General features: G+C 45.1%; 2 protein-coding genes across 7 annotated transcripts in view; both read left to right on the forward strand.

The window, feature by feature from the left end:
- The first annotated feature begins 3,276 nt into the window (after positions 1-3,276).
- On the forward strand, positions 3,277-6,053 carry LOC148893980 (thrombomodulin). Its single transcript, XM_089004561.1, has one exon. It carries the CDS (start codon positions 4,491-4,493, stop codon positions 5,721-5,723), a length of 1,233 nt encoding a protein of 410 aa, XP_088860687.1. The 5' UTR covers positions 3,277-4,490; the 3' UTR covers positions 5,724-6,053.
- An 806-nt stretch (positions 6,054-6,859) lies between these two features.
- The window catches only part of LOC148893981 (protein CutA homolog), a 35,577-nt gene continuing 25,098 nt past the window's right edge, over positions 6,860-17,338 (forward strand). Inside the window, exons 1-5 of one of the 6 annotated variants that reach the window (XM_089004562.1) lie at positions 6,878-6,943; positions 7,041-7,102; positions 7,604-7,695; positions 14,406-14,554; positions 16,410-16,469. In XM_089004562.1, coding sequence (XP_088860688.1) covers positions 7,641-7,695; positions 14,406-14,554; positions 16,410-16,469 — 264 coding nt within the window. In that variant the 5' untranslated portion in view covers positions 6,878-6,943; positions 7,041-7,102; positions 7,604-7,640. Of the gene's footprint in view, positions 6,944-7,040; positions 7,103-7,603; positions 7,707-14,405; positions 14,555-16,409; positions 16,470-17,338 lie in introns of those variants that run through there. The other 5 variants (XM_089004564.1, XM_089004563.1, XM_089004565.1 and 2 more) reach the window with 5 other exon arrangements.

Genomic DNA, 17,338 nt, shown 5'->3' on the forward strand with positions numbered 1-17,338 from the left:
TTTTCCATTAAATGTAAATCCGAACCAATGACGTGAATTTTTGTGTAACGGAATGGAGAAAAAGGCATTGCTCAAATCAATCACTGTAAACCATTTTTTGTCAGGTTTTAAACTGTTCAATAATGTGTGCGGGTCTGGCACACACGGAGCACGTGATTGTATGGATTTATTTACCTGTCGTAAATCATGCACCATTCTCCAAACTCCAGATTCCACTTTTTTAACAGGAAATATCGGTGTATTACATTCACAAGTTGGGTCTTCAATCAAAATACCAGCTTTCACCATATCCCGTATTACAGGGGTGATGCCAATAATAGCGTCCTGTTTTAATGGATATTGTTTAAGTCTTGGTCGATAAGTCGTTTTAGGCAATACTTCAACTGGTTTCGCTGTTTTAAGTAAGCCCACATCAGTTTTTCCCGATGACCAAAGGGTGGCAGGGACGTCTGGAAAGTCCTCCGCCCCTAAAGTGGCCATCAGTCATAATTCTAGTGAATCGACCTTTACTGGGTCCCCCATAGCGTCAACTACGAAGGACTCCAGAAAATTCACTTTTTTGGGTTTATACCCTTCTTCTGTTGGTATTAAAGCTATTTGCAATTTTTGTAACAGGTCTCTCCCCAACAAATTTATAGGACACTCTCCACTCAAGACCATAGTGACCTTGTATGGAGTTAGTCCCTCATCTAAAATTTTTATTGGTTTGGAAATCGGTAACAATGTCACTTTCCCATCTGCAGATACCACAGAAATTTGTTGTCGACTCGGAGTGACACCTGGAATGGTGTCTCTTAACACTGATCTGCATGCACCACTATCGCAAAGAAATTTGACATCCTTTTTCCCGATTTTTAGCCAATAATAAGGTTTTTCGTTTTCCGGTAAGGTTAAGGCAAACACATTAGTCAAATCCAAGATTTCAACTGGTTTTATTGATTCCCATTTCTCACTGTTGTGATTGTTGTCATCAGTGTTGAAATGGGGTTCCTCGCGTCAATCTGAATGTTTTGTTTTCTGTCCTTCACCATATCGCGTATTATATGGTGGAGGTCTGTATGATTTCCCATGTTTCCTTTTCGGTATAGGTTTCTTTTTGCAGTGGCGAGCAATATGCCCTACACTGCCACAATTGTCGCATTGATCATTGTGCGGCATCCGTCTCTTCATCCGATCCTGGTATAACACTTTCTCCATTATGTTACCCATGGTAGATGCCATCACATGTTCCATCGGCGAATCTGCACCATTTCCCCACTTTTTTCTCACCACTTCTTGGGCGTGTATTGCCCACTCCATGAGATCAACCAACCTTCCAGTCCGGTGTTGGACATAATGTTTGCGAATGAAATCTCCAATTTCCGGCGTCAAATTCTGCAAAAATGTTTGCTTGAATTGGTTGACATATATGGAATTCTCATCAGCAGATTCAGGAATACAGCAGTGGTTTCGAAAAACATTTTCCAAGCGTCCCCGAAAAATGTTACTATCTTCCCCACGTAACTGTCTACAATTCTGAATCAAGCCAAAGTTTGGTGTTTTTTTTCCATAATGTTCGGATGTTTTCACAAACCAATCTCCGTTGGGTTGTCGCTTCCTCGTACGTCATGTTTGTTCCCATCGATGTTTTCCCAGTAAAGTCACCTTTCACCCGATTCCAATGGTGTCCCAAGCATCTCCTGAGAACCTTAAGTGTTTCTTGTCCATTCAACTGATAAGAAGCACATAATTCCTCAAAATTCTCAGTCCAACTTTCTGCATTTTCCACAACATTACCTAGTCCTTTACACGCCTCTGCAACATCACTGTCGCCCCATGGCCGATAAACCAAGATAGTTTGATCATGTATGCTTGAAGAATTAGGATTTGCTACCTGAATGAGTGGCAAAGCGTCACAGTCGCTTCCATTAGTCATTTCAATTCCATTCAACTCTTCAAACGGATACAATTGTCCAGAACAATTTGCTTTGCTCCTCGTACGCGAAGAGACACAATCAGCAGCAATCTGATTTGCCATATCAGGTTGTAATCCTCGTATTCCTCCAGTAGGGGTCATAAGCGCCCCATTCTGCTGGTCTGCCCAACAGACATTTGGAGTCATCACCGGGGGGGCCCACCCAGGGGGGCCCACCCGCCCCACAGGGGTTGAACAAATGGCGTCCTCCCCTTTCTTCAGCCCCGCGGAGGAGGGGTAGAAGGAGGAGGGGGAAGAGAAGGAGTGGTAGGAGGGGGGTCGTGGCGCCTGCCCCGCCTCTCCCCCTCGCCTCCCGTGGGGGAGCTCTGGGGATTGAAACAATGGCTGCTTTCCATTTTCCACCAACTTTTCATTGGGACGTGCAACCGACGAAGCCACAGTCTCATTGTCAGAGCTCACTTTGGAAGACATTGCAACTATCGCTTTCTCCTCTTTTTTCATCCGTTTGGCTTCCATTTCTCTCTCCCTGATCTTTGCTTGCGCAATCCAAGCTTCGCAGGCAATTATCTCGGCACGTATCTTTCCAAGAGATTTTTTCATCGCGGATGCTTCCTGAAGTTTCAGTCGAAACATGATTTCTTCAAAGGTTGTAGTTGCAACGCACCAGAGATCGTACTACAGTCCATCCACTTCTTGCAATAAAGTTCGCTACCTGGGAACTTTTTGGACATAAACTCTACGTCCCTATGAATTGGGGTCTTTTTAGAAAAAATAGCACCCATTTTCACGATTGCAACAACAAATTCCTTCTTTAACTATCACCAGAAAGGAAGCACACCTCGCGATGTTGATTCAAACCCAAGAACAAAGGGCGTGATTCGCGCCAATCCTCAGCCAGGATGCGCGTTCACGGACACACACAAGGAATGCTCTTACGCACACACGCACACACACACACCAACGGCTCAAATGACTTCGCCCCCACCCTTTTGTCTCTCCGAGACAAAGAACTTTCTCTGTGCCACTATGCTAGCATAGACAAACCAAGTTAAGAATCTATCTTTGATCTTATTTCTTTCCTCTCGACTCAGTACTATAGCAGCTGCCCTAAAACACTTCCGCTCTTCAGAATAAAAGCGGTCCACCACACAAACTGAATCCCAGCTATCACCACCTTGTGAACAATATTCTTTCGCTGGAAAACTTCCGATTCACAATTCGGCGTGTGGATATTTCGTGCACATTAATATGCACTCCTCCGCCGGCATACGTATTCTCATTTGGCCACCTTGCCTAACGACTCTATCAGGTGTCAGTTGTCCTTTAATACTTTGCAACAATGTCACACACCTTTATCATTATCGGAGTTCATGTTGATATAAAAATTGCTAGGAGGAGGGAGTAGACGGGGGGTTAGTAGTACAGTACGTCTGATTTGTCTTAAAGAACAACCGACACCATTTTTTTGTTTCCTAACTGACATCAGAAAAACGTTTTATAACATCTGAAATACCCAAAACACGCAGGCTGATGGTTTTAGTCAAATGTAAAACACCAATAAAAATGACTTAAAGTGTCCCAAAACTACTTCAAAATGACCTCGGAGACGCCGAGTTTCAGAAGGTCCCTCACCCTTGTTCGTGACATCACGCCAGGACGTCTTGCCTTGCTCTAGAATCAAAACAATGGCTTCAGATTCGGAGAAGATGCTTTCTTGTTACTCATCCAGTTATGAAAATGATTCAAATAGTCCTGAAGAGGAAAGTATAAATGTTTGCAATTGATTAAAGAAGTCCTTCCGTACCAATTCGAGCCGTCAGGACTCCAATATAGAAAATGCACAAGATGGCGCCCAAGCTCCGTTGAAATGGGCTGATTTGTCTGCTGGGAATTTGTGTCAACTAGTATCAAATAGTAGTCTTGGTGCAACACACGACGATTCACCATTGCGTTATTTATGTGTTGTCCTTCTAATTTCGCCATCAACACGGATCAACACGAAGTTTTCAGAGCAAACAAAGTACCCAAAATGCATTGTGTCAGGGGCGTTCCTGACGTGACTCGAAAACAAGACTTCCTGAATATTCAGTGCGAGTCTTAAAACATAAAATACATGTATATCCAAACTAGGGCGCGGAAAATCCTACTGGACCCTCCGCACCCTGCCCACCACCTTTTCCAGCTACTCCCCTCCGGCAGGCGCTACCGATCCATGCGCACCAAATCCACAATACATTTAAACAGCTTCTTCCCCGAAGCCATTAACTCTTTGAACTCTTTGAACTCTTTCAACAGTAGCCAAAATGGAACTGTACAGTGCCACTTAGCAGTTTTTTTGACGACGATACTAGTGCAGCGTGTTCTACCGGAAACAAATTCCTTGTGTGTTCTACATACTTGGCAATAAAAGATGATTCTGATTCTGATGTATAGCTATATGCCGTGGAAACTTTGTAAAATACGCTCAGTAGAAGTCATTTGAAGTGATTTTACAAATTATGGACACAACTTGTCCGGCGGCGTCGGTTGTCCTTTAGACAAGAATAGTTTATTTTGTTCTGAACGTAAATGTGTCATGGCCCCTGTGCTTCACGCTGGAAAAAAACACAAGCTTTATCTCGTTTCCTTCCTGCCTTCGCTTTCCTTCCGCAGTAGCCTGCAGAGCTCTGAATTTGCCGTGAGCCACCCAACATTTGAAGATGAACTACTGCACAGCGACATGGCCTGCTTGAATCTCCAGGTACTTGTGACTTTGTCACTTTTTTCTCTGTCCTCTATCAGCAGATGCTTTTGTATGCGCCATGTTGGCACATGTCAGCCTTTCTGCATCGGGACAAACTGCTTGTTTATCAGCCAAGAGAAAGCGGATTTTACAACAGCCGAAGAAAGATGTCAAGCCAGGAAAGGAGGGCTCATGACACTGCAGTCACCAGAAGATAAGAGATTACTAGAAATTGTGACGCAAGGACTAGATGGAAACTTTTGGCTTGGACTTTATTTACCACTAAATGCCTGCACCAACCTTTCACTTTATATGAGAGGCTATCAATGGTCAGCTGGTAAAGGGCGCAGCAACTTTGTTCCGTCTCACATCACCTGGAAAGATGGAGTAGGAGTCTGTTCGCCAAGCTGTGTCTCACTTTCAAAAGACCAAAAGCTCAAAGAGCAGGCGTGCTCAGATAAAATCGACGGATTCCTGTGCAGAACCTCCCACAGAGATGCTTGTCGGATGCAAAAATTATCTGATGCAACATTTTTTCCCAGTACAAAGGGATGCTCGGATTGGCCGTGTGAGCAAAACTGCACTCCGGTCAAAGATGGCTTCAAATGCTCTTGTTTCCATGGATATGCACCGGACAGCACGGATCTCAGGCGTTGTAAAATCCATTGCGCACAGGAGAGATGCCCCGCCATCTGTGAGAAAAACACTGACAGTGGTTGCTATTGCCCTGATGGCTTCATCATCAATGACAAATTCTGCGAAGACATCAATGAGTGTTTCATGAACGAATGTGACCAAGTGTGTAAAAACACATTTGGAAGTTTTGTCTGTGCCTGTAAAGCAGGCTATGTACTGAGACATCAAGTGAAATGTGTAAAAGCAGCCGAGGAATATTTTGTTATCACCACTCCCTCTGTCAGAGAGTACGCAAAGCCTGACAATGACACAGTGAACGGTTCCTCACTTTCCACGGGCACATTTATTTGGCTGTGGATTTTTGTTGCTTTGGCTGTGGTCGGTTTTATTTGTGTTGGACGATTTTATTCGGTTAATCGCCAGAAGCACAGAGAGCATAATTCCAACTGAGTGGAAACTATTTTGTTTTACTCGCACACACGCACACACACACGCACACACACACACACACACACACACACACACACACACACACACACACACACACACACACACACACACACACACGCACACGCACACGCACACATACACGCACACGCACACACACGCACACATACACACACACACACACACACACACACACACACACACACACACACACACACACACGCACACACCGAGGGACGTTTGAGCTTTTATTTATTCCGTGACTAGAGTAAGAAGTTATTTAGCCAACTGAACTGTACACTTAAAATTAAATGAAATTGTAACAATTACGCATTTTAATTGCACATCGTTTCTTGAATATCATACGTTTTTGGAAACATGTTTAGCCCTGCCGTTATAATTGTTTTTCATCTTGATACGTTTGGTGTATCTATGCCACCTAGTGGCGGTTTTAGGCCGGAACTAAATGTGGTGTTGAAGGTTTCTGTCTCACACTTGTTCACATGCGCACTCGTGATGGTAATTCCGGCTCTTTTCAGAGAGTCGGTTCTTATGGCTCGGCTCACTTTTGGTTCCCAAATGGCTCCTCATTGTTTTTAAATTACTTAACGACCAAAAATCACGTAAAATTATGTGAGAAACGAATTACTCGTGTAAAAAATACACTATATCAAATATTTTTATTTATATGGCTTTATTCATAGGTGCACAGAGTTAGTGGAGGCTAACGTTCACTTTCACTGTACCCCCCCCAGCTCCTGTGCTAAATTCTCAGAAATGTGTCTTTCATTGAACTCAAAATAATCCAGCAGACAGGTGGAATGTTCAATAAAGTGGCATGTAACTGACATGTAGGATGTCGTGGTTCAGAATGTCCAGCAGTCAGTTGTTAGACAAACAGCTATGGTTTTTAAGACCCGTTCTTGGACTGCAGCACATTCTTTATCATATATGATTCTGGTATGATTCTTTGAGAAAGTCTTTTCAGAATCAGAATCAGAAAGCCATTTCCAGTTGAATGTGCTACTCACAATGTGCTTCTGTTTCTCTAACCAAGACTGGGGGCAGGGGAATAGAGGGGGGGAAGTATGCTCCCTTTCCGGCTCTTTGTTAGGAGCCGGTAATTTTCGTTCACTTTAGAGATCCGGCTCATTCTCGAACGACACATCACAAGTTTACACTTTACGGCAGTGGCGACGGTCGCGGATAGTTGTTCTCAGCAGGTAAGTGGACATGACACGCATTAAGAAACCAAACCAATAAATATAAACGTTTCATATCGAGTTATGATATTTCTATATTTTAAAATTCGACTCAAAGGCCGTAAGGAGCCCTCGTGGCTAAGGTTCGCTCAGCTGTCATTTACATCAAGAAGACGGCGGGTGAGTGACAGACGTTCAAACTAAATTGACTACGCGACATTTTGAAAAGTATTAAGCTGTGTTTATTTCCATTTTAAGTTTAAAATATGACAACAAATACGCTAGAGCAACGTAACCGAACGACGCGTCAACATCAGTGACACTCTGATGAAGGCTGAAGTAGCGCCGAAACATATCTATCTTTGACTATCTATTAACTAACTATTAGCTGGCTAGCTAGCTAGCTTTCTATCTATTTACTTCCAGGTAGAGTGAACGCTGGCGCGTGTGGCCGCCGCTGCTCACCCACAGAACAACTTATCCTGTGACTTGAGAGTTTTGAAAGGCGCTTATAAATAAAATGTATTATTATTATTGTTATTATAATTATTATTATTATATATTTTTATTATTATAAAACACCACTCACTGTAATAAAAGAATGCGCTATAAATTAGCAATGTAACCACTTTCAGTGGCCAACTAATATCAAGTTATTTATGACATTTTGTATGTCTCAAGGTGCTTGTGTCCTTTCCCAACTCGATTAATTTGTGGCATGCGTATTGGACTTCCCTGCCTTGAGCCCCTGCTGCGAGGAGGATCTTGCCGAGGTTGGCTTCTGGTTAGTCTGTACAAGCTTTGTCATGCATCTGATATCCATTCATTTGTGTAATTATGGTTCTTTGGCAACCGATTGGATTGGATATGCCTTTATTAGTCTCACAGTGGAGACATTTACATTTCACAGCAGCAAAGTGATGAAAGGAATGAAAGTAGAAAAACAAAATACATGAGCTGCTGGAAAGCATTTTGCAGAGAAAGCACATTGATACCTCGGCTTACGAACACTTTAGCTAACGAACTTTTCGCTTTACGAACGTTTAATTCGCGAGAATATAATCTTGGAATACAAACTATTTTTCGGGAAACACGTGGAGCACCACAATGAGTAATGTGTCGTTCGCGAACGAGCCCGTTCTCCTAACAAGGAAATGGCACCCGACTTTATTTTGTCCTCTATTCTCTGCCTCCAGTCTTCAGTTAAAGGTGTACGTGATTGGTCAAGAACATAGCAGTGGGGCGGGGGTGACAGAAACACAAATGCAAATTAAAAAAAGATAGGCATATTAAATTGCAAATTAAAATAGATAGGCAGACGACAGAGAGACTGAGAAAATGGATAGAAAACACAGTGAAATTTGGACTTGTTTCAACTTTATTGATGGTTCAAAGGCAGGGGATAGACTGCAAAGTTAAAATATCCCATCAATCAGGCTCCACAAATAACCCGCACAAGCCATCTGTACAATTTGAAGAGCAAGGACATGCAAGAGAATGCATTATTAATTACAGTAAAGTCTCGTTATATCGATATTCTCGGGAGTCGGAAAAAATATCGTTATAACCGCATTATCGATATATCCGATCCTGGGGGGCGGGGAGGTGCGTAAATGGAGAATCTTTGTTATGGCATGTAATTTCATCATTGGTTTCATGGATTGCATATCTAACATGTTTTTTTGTACAGTAGTGAAGTGAAAAATAAAGTTGTGCATAAAATAAAAACGTCTTTACACTTTTTAATGACTATTTCCTTTCAAAAATGCAACCAACCAATGCTAAATCGTCAAGTTCTATTCACACGAAGCCACGAACGCCAGCATGTACAATCATATGAAAAACAGTGATTGTTACAAGCAATAAAGATATCTGGATGCAACACAATTAAATACTGTACATGAATGAAAAACCAAAACGTTTACATAACTTACGTGACAGTTCGAGAGTGCCTGAATAGAATGCCGGCGCGCAGCTGTGACGTAACAACAGCTTTTTGTCTGAGAACCGTGTTGCATCCTGAAGCCGCCAGTAGAGGGCCCCCAGGCTCCATAGGATACATCCATCCATCCATCCATCCATCTTCTGCCGCTTATCCGGGGTCGGGTCGCGGGGGCAGCAGCTTCAGTAGGGAAGCCCAGACTTCCCTCTCCCCAGCCACTTCTTCCCGCTCGTCCTGGCTGATCCCGAGGCGTTCTCATGCCAGCTGGGAGACATAGTCTCTCCAGCGTGTTCTGGGTCGTCCCCGGGGTCTCCTGCCAGTGGGGCATGCCCGGAACACCTCGCGAGGGAGACGTCCCGGGGGCATCCTAATCAGATGCCCGAGCCACCTCATCTGGCTCCTCTCGATGTGGAGGAGAAGCGGCTCGACTTTGAGCCCCTCCCGGATGACCGAGCTTCTCACCTTATCTCTAAGGGAGAGCCCGGACACCCGACGGAGAAAGCTCATTTCGGCCGCTTGCATCCGGGATCTCGTTCTTTCGGACACAACCCATAGCTCGTGACCATAGATGAGGGTTGGGACGTAGATCGACCGGTAGATTGAGAGCTTTGCTTTTTGGCTCAGCTCCTTCTTCACCACGACAGATCGGTACAAAGTCCGCATCACGGCAGATGCCGCACCGATCCGCCTGTCGACCTCTCGATCCCTTTCACCCTCACTCGTGAACAAGACACCCAGATACTTAAACTCCTCCACTTGAGGCAAAATCTTCTCCCCGACCCGGAGAGGGCACTCCACCCTTTTCCGACTGAGAACCATTGTCTCAGATTTGGAGGTGCTGATTCTCATCCCAGCCGCTTCACATTCGGCTGCGAAACGCTCCAGCGAGAGTTGGAGAGCTCCACTTGAAGGCCCCAACAGTACAACATCATCTGCAAAAAGCAGAGATGCTATACTGAGGCTACCAAAACGGAAACCTTCAACGCTTCGGCTGCGCCTAGAAATTCTGTCCATAAAGGTTATGAACAGAATCGGTGACAAAGGGCAGCCTTGGCGGAGCCCAACCCTCACTGGAAACGATTCCGACTTACTGCCGGCAATGCGAACCAGACTCTGACATCGGTCATATAGGGACCGAACGGCCCGTATCAGCCGCTCCTGTACCCCATACGCCCGAAGTACCCTCCACAGAACTCCACGGGGGACACGGTCAAACGCTTTCTCCAAGTCCACAAAACACATGTAGAGTGGTTGGGCGAATTCCCATGCGCCCTCGAGGACCCTGCTAAGGGTGTAGAGCTGGTCCACTGTTCCGCGGCTGGGACGAAAACCACACTGTTCCTCCTCAATCTGAGGCTCGACTTTCCGACGGACCCGCCCCTCTAGGACCCCTGAATAGACCTTTCCAGGGAGGCTGAGGAGTGTGATCCCTCTGTAGTTGGAACACACCCTCCGGTCCCCCTTTTTAAAAAGGGGGACCACCACCCCGGTCTACCAATACAGAGGCACTCTCCCCGATGACCACGCAATGTTGCAGAGGCGTGTCAGCCAGGACAGCCCCACAAAATCCAGAGCCTTTAGGAACTCCGGTCGGATCTCATCCACCCCCGGGGCCTTGCCACCGAGGAGCTTTTTAACCACCTCGGTGACTTCAGTCACAAGGATCGGAGGGCCCACCTCGGAGTCCCCAGACACTGCTTCCTCCAAGGAAGGCGTGTTGGTGGAGTTGAGGAGGTCTTCGAAGTACTCTGCCCACCGGTTCACGACGTCTCGAGTCGAAGTCAGCAGCGCCCCACCCTCACTGTACACAGTGTTAGTGGTGCACTGCTTTCCCCTCCCGAGACGCCGGATGGTGGACCAGAATTTCCTCGAAGCGGTCCGGAAGTCGGCTTCCATGGCCTCACCGAACTCTTCCCATGCCCGTGTTTTTGCCTCGGCGACCACAGAGGCTGCATTCCGCTTGGCTAGTCGATACGTGTCAGCTGTCTCAGGAGTCCCACAGGCTATATAAGCCGGTAGGACTCCTTCAGCTTTACGGCATCCCTTACTACTGGTGTCCACCAGCGAGTACGGGGATTGCCTCCACGACAGGCACCAACCACCTTACGGCCGCAACTCTGATTTGCCGCCTCAGCAAGGGAGGTACGGAACATGGTCCATTCGGACTCAATGTCCCCCACCTCCCTCGGGACATGTGTATAGTTCTGCCGGAGGTGGGAGTTGAAACTCCTTCTGACAGGGGATTCTGCCAGACGTTCCCAACAAACCCTCACAACACGTTTGGGTCTTCCAGGTCGGACTGGCATCTTCCCCCACCAACGGAGCCTACTCACCACCAGGTGGTGATCAGTTGACAGCTCCGCCCCTCTCTTCACTCGAGTGTCCAAAACATGAGGCCGCAAATCCGATGATACAACTATAAAGTCAATCATCGAACTGCGACCAAGGGTGTCCTGGTGCCACGTGCACATATGGATACCCTTATGTTTGAATAAAGTGTTTGTTATAGACAATCCGTGTTGAGCACAGAAGTCTAATAACAAGACACCACTCCTCTTCTGATCGGGGGGGCCATTCCTCCCAATCACGCCCCTCCAGGTCCCACTGTCATTGCCCACATGAGCATTGAAATCGCCCAGCAGAACAAGGGAGTCCCCAGGGGGAGCGCTCTCCAGCACACCCCCTAAGGTCTCCAAAAAGGATGGGTACACTGAACTGCTGTTTGGTGCATATGCACAGACAACAGTCAGAACCCGTCCCCCCACCTGAAGGCGGAGGGAAGCAACCCTTTCGTCTACTGGGGTGAATCCCAATGTACAGGCGGCGAGTCGGGGGGAAATAAGTATGCCGACACCTGCTCTACGCCTCTCACCGTGGGCAACTCCAGAGTGGAAGAGAGTCCAACCCCTCTCGAGAGGGCTGGTACCGGAACCCAGGCTGTGTGTGGAGACAAGCTAACTATGTCTAGTTGGAACTTTTCAACCTCGTGCACCAGCTCAGGCTCCTTCCCTGTAAGAGAGGTGACATTCCACGTCCCCAGAGCTAGCTTCTGCAGTCGGGGGTCGGACCGCCAGGGTCCCCGCCTTTGGCTGCTGCCCAGCTCACATTGCACCCGACCCCTCTGGCCCCTCCCATGGGTGGTGAGCCCTTGAGAAGGGGGACCCACGTTTCCTCTTCGGGCTGAGCCCGACCGGGCCCCATGGGTGTAGGCCCGGCCACCAGGCGCTCGCCATCGAGCCCCATCTCCAGGCCTGGCTCCAGAGAGAGGCCCCGGTGACCCGCGTCCGGGCAAGGGAAAACTAGATCCATTTGTCTTTCTCATCATACGGGGTCTTCTGAGTCGTACTTTGTCTGGTCCCTCACCCAGGACCTGTTTGCCATAGGATACAGTATACAGTAAATATTTAATCGATTGCAAACATGTATGCTTTACTCTCTCTTCTGTATTTGAATCATATCCATGAATGGATGTGTAACAAGAAAGCATATTCTCCGAATCTGAAGCCATTATTTGGATTCTCCAGCAATGCAAGACGTCTTGCCGTGACTTGAAGTCATTTTTATTGGTGTTTTATTATACTGCGTGTTTTGGGTATTGTAGATGCTATAAAACCTTTTTCTGATGTCAGTCAAGAAACACAAAAAGTGATGTTGGTTACCCTTTAATGCACAGTATGGAATGTACAGTCATTTTCAAAATCATCACGCTTCAGCAGACAAAACAACAAACGTTGTAAAAAACGCTTGCATTCATATAACAGTATATGTACATAACACTGCAATTAGTACGTATGCATGCTGTTTAAAAAAGTCATCAATCTTCTTCTGCTTCCCATTTTTATATTTTAATATAAACAACGCTTTTGTCGATGTTGCAAAAGGTGTGCATTCAGTCGGTTCTTCTTCATCATCATTATCATCATCACGGGAATCTTGGCTTTGACCTCTGCTGCGATATCCGCATCTGATGAGCTTGGGAATGTCGCAATGTCTTTGTCGACTGCAACATACGATGCAATGTCGGCACCTTGTTTTTTTTTTGATTTCCCGATAACAATATGTAAGTTGTAATTTATCGGTACCCATCATGTTAGCGCACGGCATGATTGTAAGTCTTTCTTTTGAACGTTTACCCCCGCGGCAATCCTCATCCTTGTAGATGTAGGATTTCTCTGGCTGCAGCTTGTAAAATAAACCAGTTTCGTCAGCATTGTATATGTTGTCCGTATATGTTGAAGACACACAGCTGCCGTCTGATACACACGAGCTGCTGTCTGAAAATGGCGTCTGCCCGCGAGAGCTGGTCACGTAACGAAGACACGTGACCAAGTTGACCAATGGTGCGACCGATGGCGTGTCACGTGACAAAGTCACACGGCCAAATCGACCAATAGCGCGACCGATGGCGGCTCACGTGACCGAGTCGACCAATGGCGCGACCGATGGCGGCTCACGTAACCAAGACACGTGACCAAGTCGACCAATGGCGCGACAAATATATCGATATAAACAACAAAAATGGCCGACGGGGGATGAAAAGGAGCACCGTAATAACCGGATTATTGTAATAACCGGGTATCGTACTAAACGGTACTAATTATACATAAAAAGACTATAAATGTGCAAGGGAAATGAAAATAGTATCGTAATAAGCGGTACTATCGATATAACCGATATCGATATAACGAGACTTTACTGTATTATTATATTAATGCAGTTTCTCGTGTGTCTGCCTGCATCTGTTGCTTTTGCAATATCACAACTTCCAATATGTACAACTTAGAGCTCCCTGAGACACTTGATGCAAAAAGCTATCAACCCAGTTAAACAGAACACACTTGATGAGGAACTCGGTAAAATTATCGCAGAGAAAGCACGGCAACTTCACTCGGATATCGTCAAGAGGCAACCTGGAAGTTCGTCATCCATTGATGATTTCAAGGCTAGCAACGGATGGTTCGCAAACTTTAAGCGTCGTACAGGGATTCATAGTGTCATTCGTCATGGTGAGGCAGCCAATTCTGACGATAAAGCTTCCAAAGCTCACAAGGAATCATTCCTCAAGATGGTGGAAGAAGAAGGCTACTTTCCTCATCAAGTGTTTAATGCTGATGAAACCGGCCACTCCATTCCATCTAGCCATCAACGGCCATCACAAAGGTCAATAAAACGACTTTATTATATAGTACAGTTAATTTCTTTAATAAAATACCATTGCACATTTATTATACATAAAATAACGTATATTTTGTGTAGTTTAAAGGCTTAGAAAACAAGAAAGTAGAAAATTATATTTTATGGGGATCTGGGAACGGTTTATTCTCATTTTAATGTTTTTTTATGGTAAATTAATGTTTGTAATACACATTTTTCGCCTTACACACTTTCTGGGAACCAATTAAGTTTGTAAGCCAAGGCATCACTGTATCTTGTACTCAAATGTTGTTGAGACTAGAAGGTTGTGCATTTTGTTCTTCTATCAACTGTCGGTCTCAAAAAGGCTTGGATCGTGTCACCCCATTTCTTCCTCTTCCCGTTTAGACGCTCCTGCTGAGTGTGTTGATGATCCAACTGCTGAGGAGCGTGGGACCCAGGGCGTTCTCCATGGCTTCCGAGACGTACGCGTCGGGCGCACACTCGGCCGCCTTCGTCACCTGCCCCAACGACACCGTGGCCAAAGACTTGGCCAGGTTGACTTTTTATCGTTTGATTCCATGCGGGAGGATTGCTGTCACTTTCAACAGGCCGGACGGCGTTCGTTCTTATTAGCCGCTTGTCTTTGTGATTGTTGTGGCAGTTTGCTCACCCTCAAGAATCAAATGCAAATCTATGGGGAAAAAATTAATTAAAAATCAGAGAGAGAGTTAACAGACAACCGACACCAATTTTTTGTTTCCTAACTGACATCAGAAAAACGTTTTATAGCATCTAAAATACCCAAAACACACAGACCGATATTTTTAGTCAAATGCAAAACACCTATAAAAATAACTCCGTCCAAAAACTGCCACAAAATGAGCTTGAAAACTGGACAGATTCAAAAAGTCCCGCCCCCTTGTTCGTGACATCACTATTGGTCACACACTATCTTGCTCTAGAATCAAAACAATGGCTTGAGAGAGTTCAGATTCGGAGAAGATGCTTTCCTGTTACTCATCCAGTTATGAATATGATTCAAATAGTTCTGAAGAGGAAAGCATAAATGTTTACAATCAATGAAAGTCCTTCCGTATCAATTCGAGCCATCTGGACTCCAATGTAGCTCTCAGAAAATGCGCAAGATGGCGCCCAAGCTCCGTTGGAAATGGGTTGATTTGTCTGTTGGGAATTTGTGTCAACTAGTATCAAATAGTAGTCTTGGTGCAACACACAACGATTCTCCATCGTGTTATTTTTGTGTTTTCCTTCTAATTTCGCCATCAACGCGGATCAACATGATGTTTTCAGACCAAACAAAGTACCCAAAATGCATTGTGTGTCGCTTTCTCGCTCACGGGCGTTCCCTCCGTGACGTCACGTAGGGTATTGTCATCAACTCAAAAACAAGACTTCCTGAATATTTAGCGCGAGTCTTAAAACGTAAAATATGGCTATATGCTGTGGAATCTTTGTAAAATGCGATCAGTAGAAGTCATTTGAAGTGATTTTACAAATTATGGACGCAACTTGTCCGGAGGTGTCGGTTGTCCTTTGAGTTACAAAGCAATTGTGGTTTGAATGTTTTTTTTTTTAAACATGATTTGTTAGAGCGTTATTTTTAAGTCTTTTTTTTTCAAAAGCTTAGATTTAAAATATTTCAGCAGCATGACTGAAATTTTACATGACTTTTTTTGTTTTTGTTTTTTAGGTGATATGTTTTAGCTATAAGTCTTGGTTTTATTTCTCCTTTTATACATTTTAAATTAGTGCTGTCGGCACTGTATGAATGCCAAAATAAAATAATACATGAAAAATACATATTTTAAAAATGTTTGTTTTTTTCCTTAGATTTTTAAATACATTATGTCAAAAGTGTTGAACTATCTAACTGGCTATCTGGGTATCTAGCTAGCAATATAGCTGGCTACCTAGCTAGCTATCTATTAGCTATCTATTTGCTGGCTACCTAGCTAGCTACATATTTGCTATCTATAAGCTATCTAACTAGCTAGCTATCTATTAGTTATCTATTAGCTAGCTAGCTAACGTTCTATCTAGTTATTCCCGGTTGAGTGAACGCTGCCGCATGTGGCTGTCGCATGTGGCTGTCGCTGCTCACCCACAGAAAAACTGATCCTGTGACTAAGGTGACCGTGAGAGTTTTGAAAGGCGCTTATAAATGAAATGTATTATTATATATTTTTACATTTTTTGCAACTTTTCAACCAGGACCACAAATGCACTAAATATAAAAGGAAAATACTGTTTAAGGCAAATCTGGCGGCAATGAGATATATCAAGCTCAGTGTGTACAAAACACGAGCGAATGAGAGAACTTGAATCCACCTTTAATGCTCTCATCTTTGCAATGGTGTTCATTTGTTACATTTTGTGTATGTCCCACAGAGGTATCGTGCAGCAGAAGCTGGCAGCCTGTGTCAACATTGTACCCGCCATCACATCAGTGTAGGTCTCTCTCTCTCTCTCTCTCTCTCTCTCTCTCTCTCTCTCTCTCTCTCTCTCTCTCTCTCTCTCTCTCTCTCTCTCTCTCTCTCTCTCTCTCTCTCTCTCTCTCTCTCTCTCTCTCTCTCTCTCTCTCTCTCTCTCTCTCTCGATGTGTGTCTCTCTCTGTCTCTGTCTCTCTCTGTATCTCTCTGATTCTCTACCTGCCTCTCTGTCTATCTGTCTCTCTGTCCCTCTCTCTGTCTCTCTCTCTCTGACTCTCTCTCTCTCTGACTCGCTCTCTCTCTGACTCTCTCTGTCTGACGCCCTCTCTCTGACTCTCTCTCTTACTCTCTCTCTGTCTGATTCTCTCTCTACCTGTCTCTCCTGACTCTCTTTCTCTCTCTGACTATCTTTCTCACCCTCTCTCTCGCTCTCTCTTGCTCTCGCTCTCTCTCTCTCTCGATCGATGTGTGTGTCTCTCTCTGTCTGTCTGTCTCTCTCTGACTCTCTGTATCTCTCTCTGTCTGTCTGATTCTCTACCTGTCTCTCTGTCTGACTATCTGTCTCTCTCTGTCCCTCTCTCTGACTCTCTCTTTGTCTGACTATCTTTCTCACCCACTCTCTGTCTCTCTCTCTGACTCTCTCTCTCTGACTCCCTCTACTCTCTGACTCCCTTTCTCTGTCTGACTCGCTCTCTCTGTCTGTCTGATTCTCTACCTGTCTCTCTGTCTGACTATCTGTCTCTCTCTGTCCCTCTCCCTGACTCTCTCTTTCTCTGTCTGACTATCTTTCTCACCCTCTCTCTGCCTCTCTCTCTGACTCTCTCTGTCTGACGCTCTCTCTGACTCTCTCTGACTCCCTCTGTCTCTGACTCTCTCTCTCTCTTTCCA

The sequence above is a fragment of the Hippocampus bargibanti genome, linkage group LG09 (genome assembly GCF_051943395.1).
Source record: "Hippocampus bargibanti isolate YZ-2025 linkage group LG09, ASM5194339v1, whole genome shotgun sequence".
NCBI classification, from domain to species: domain Eukaryota; kingdom Metazoa; phylum Chordata; class Actinopteri; order Syngnathiformes; family Syngnathidae; genus Hippocampus; species Hippocampus bargibanti.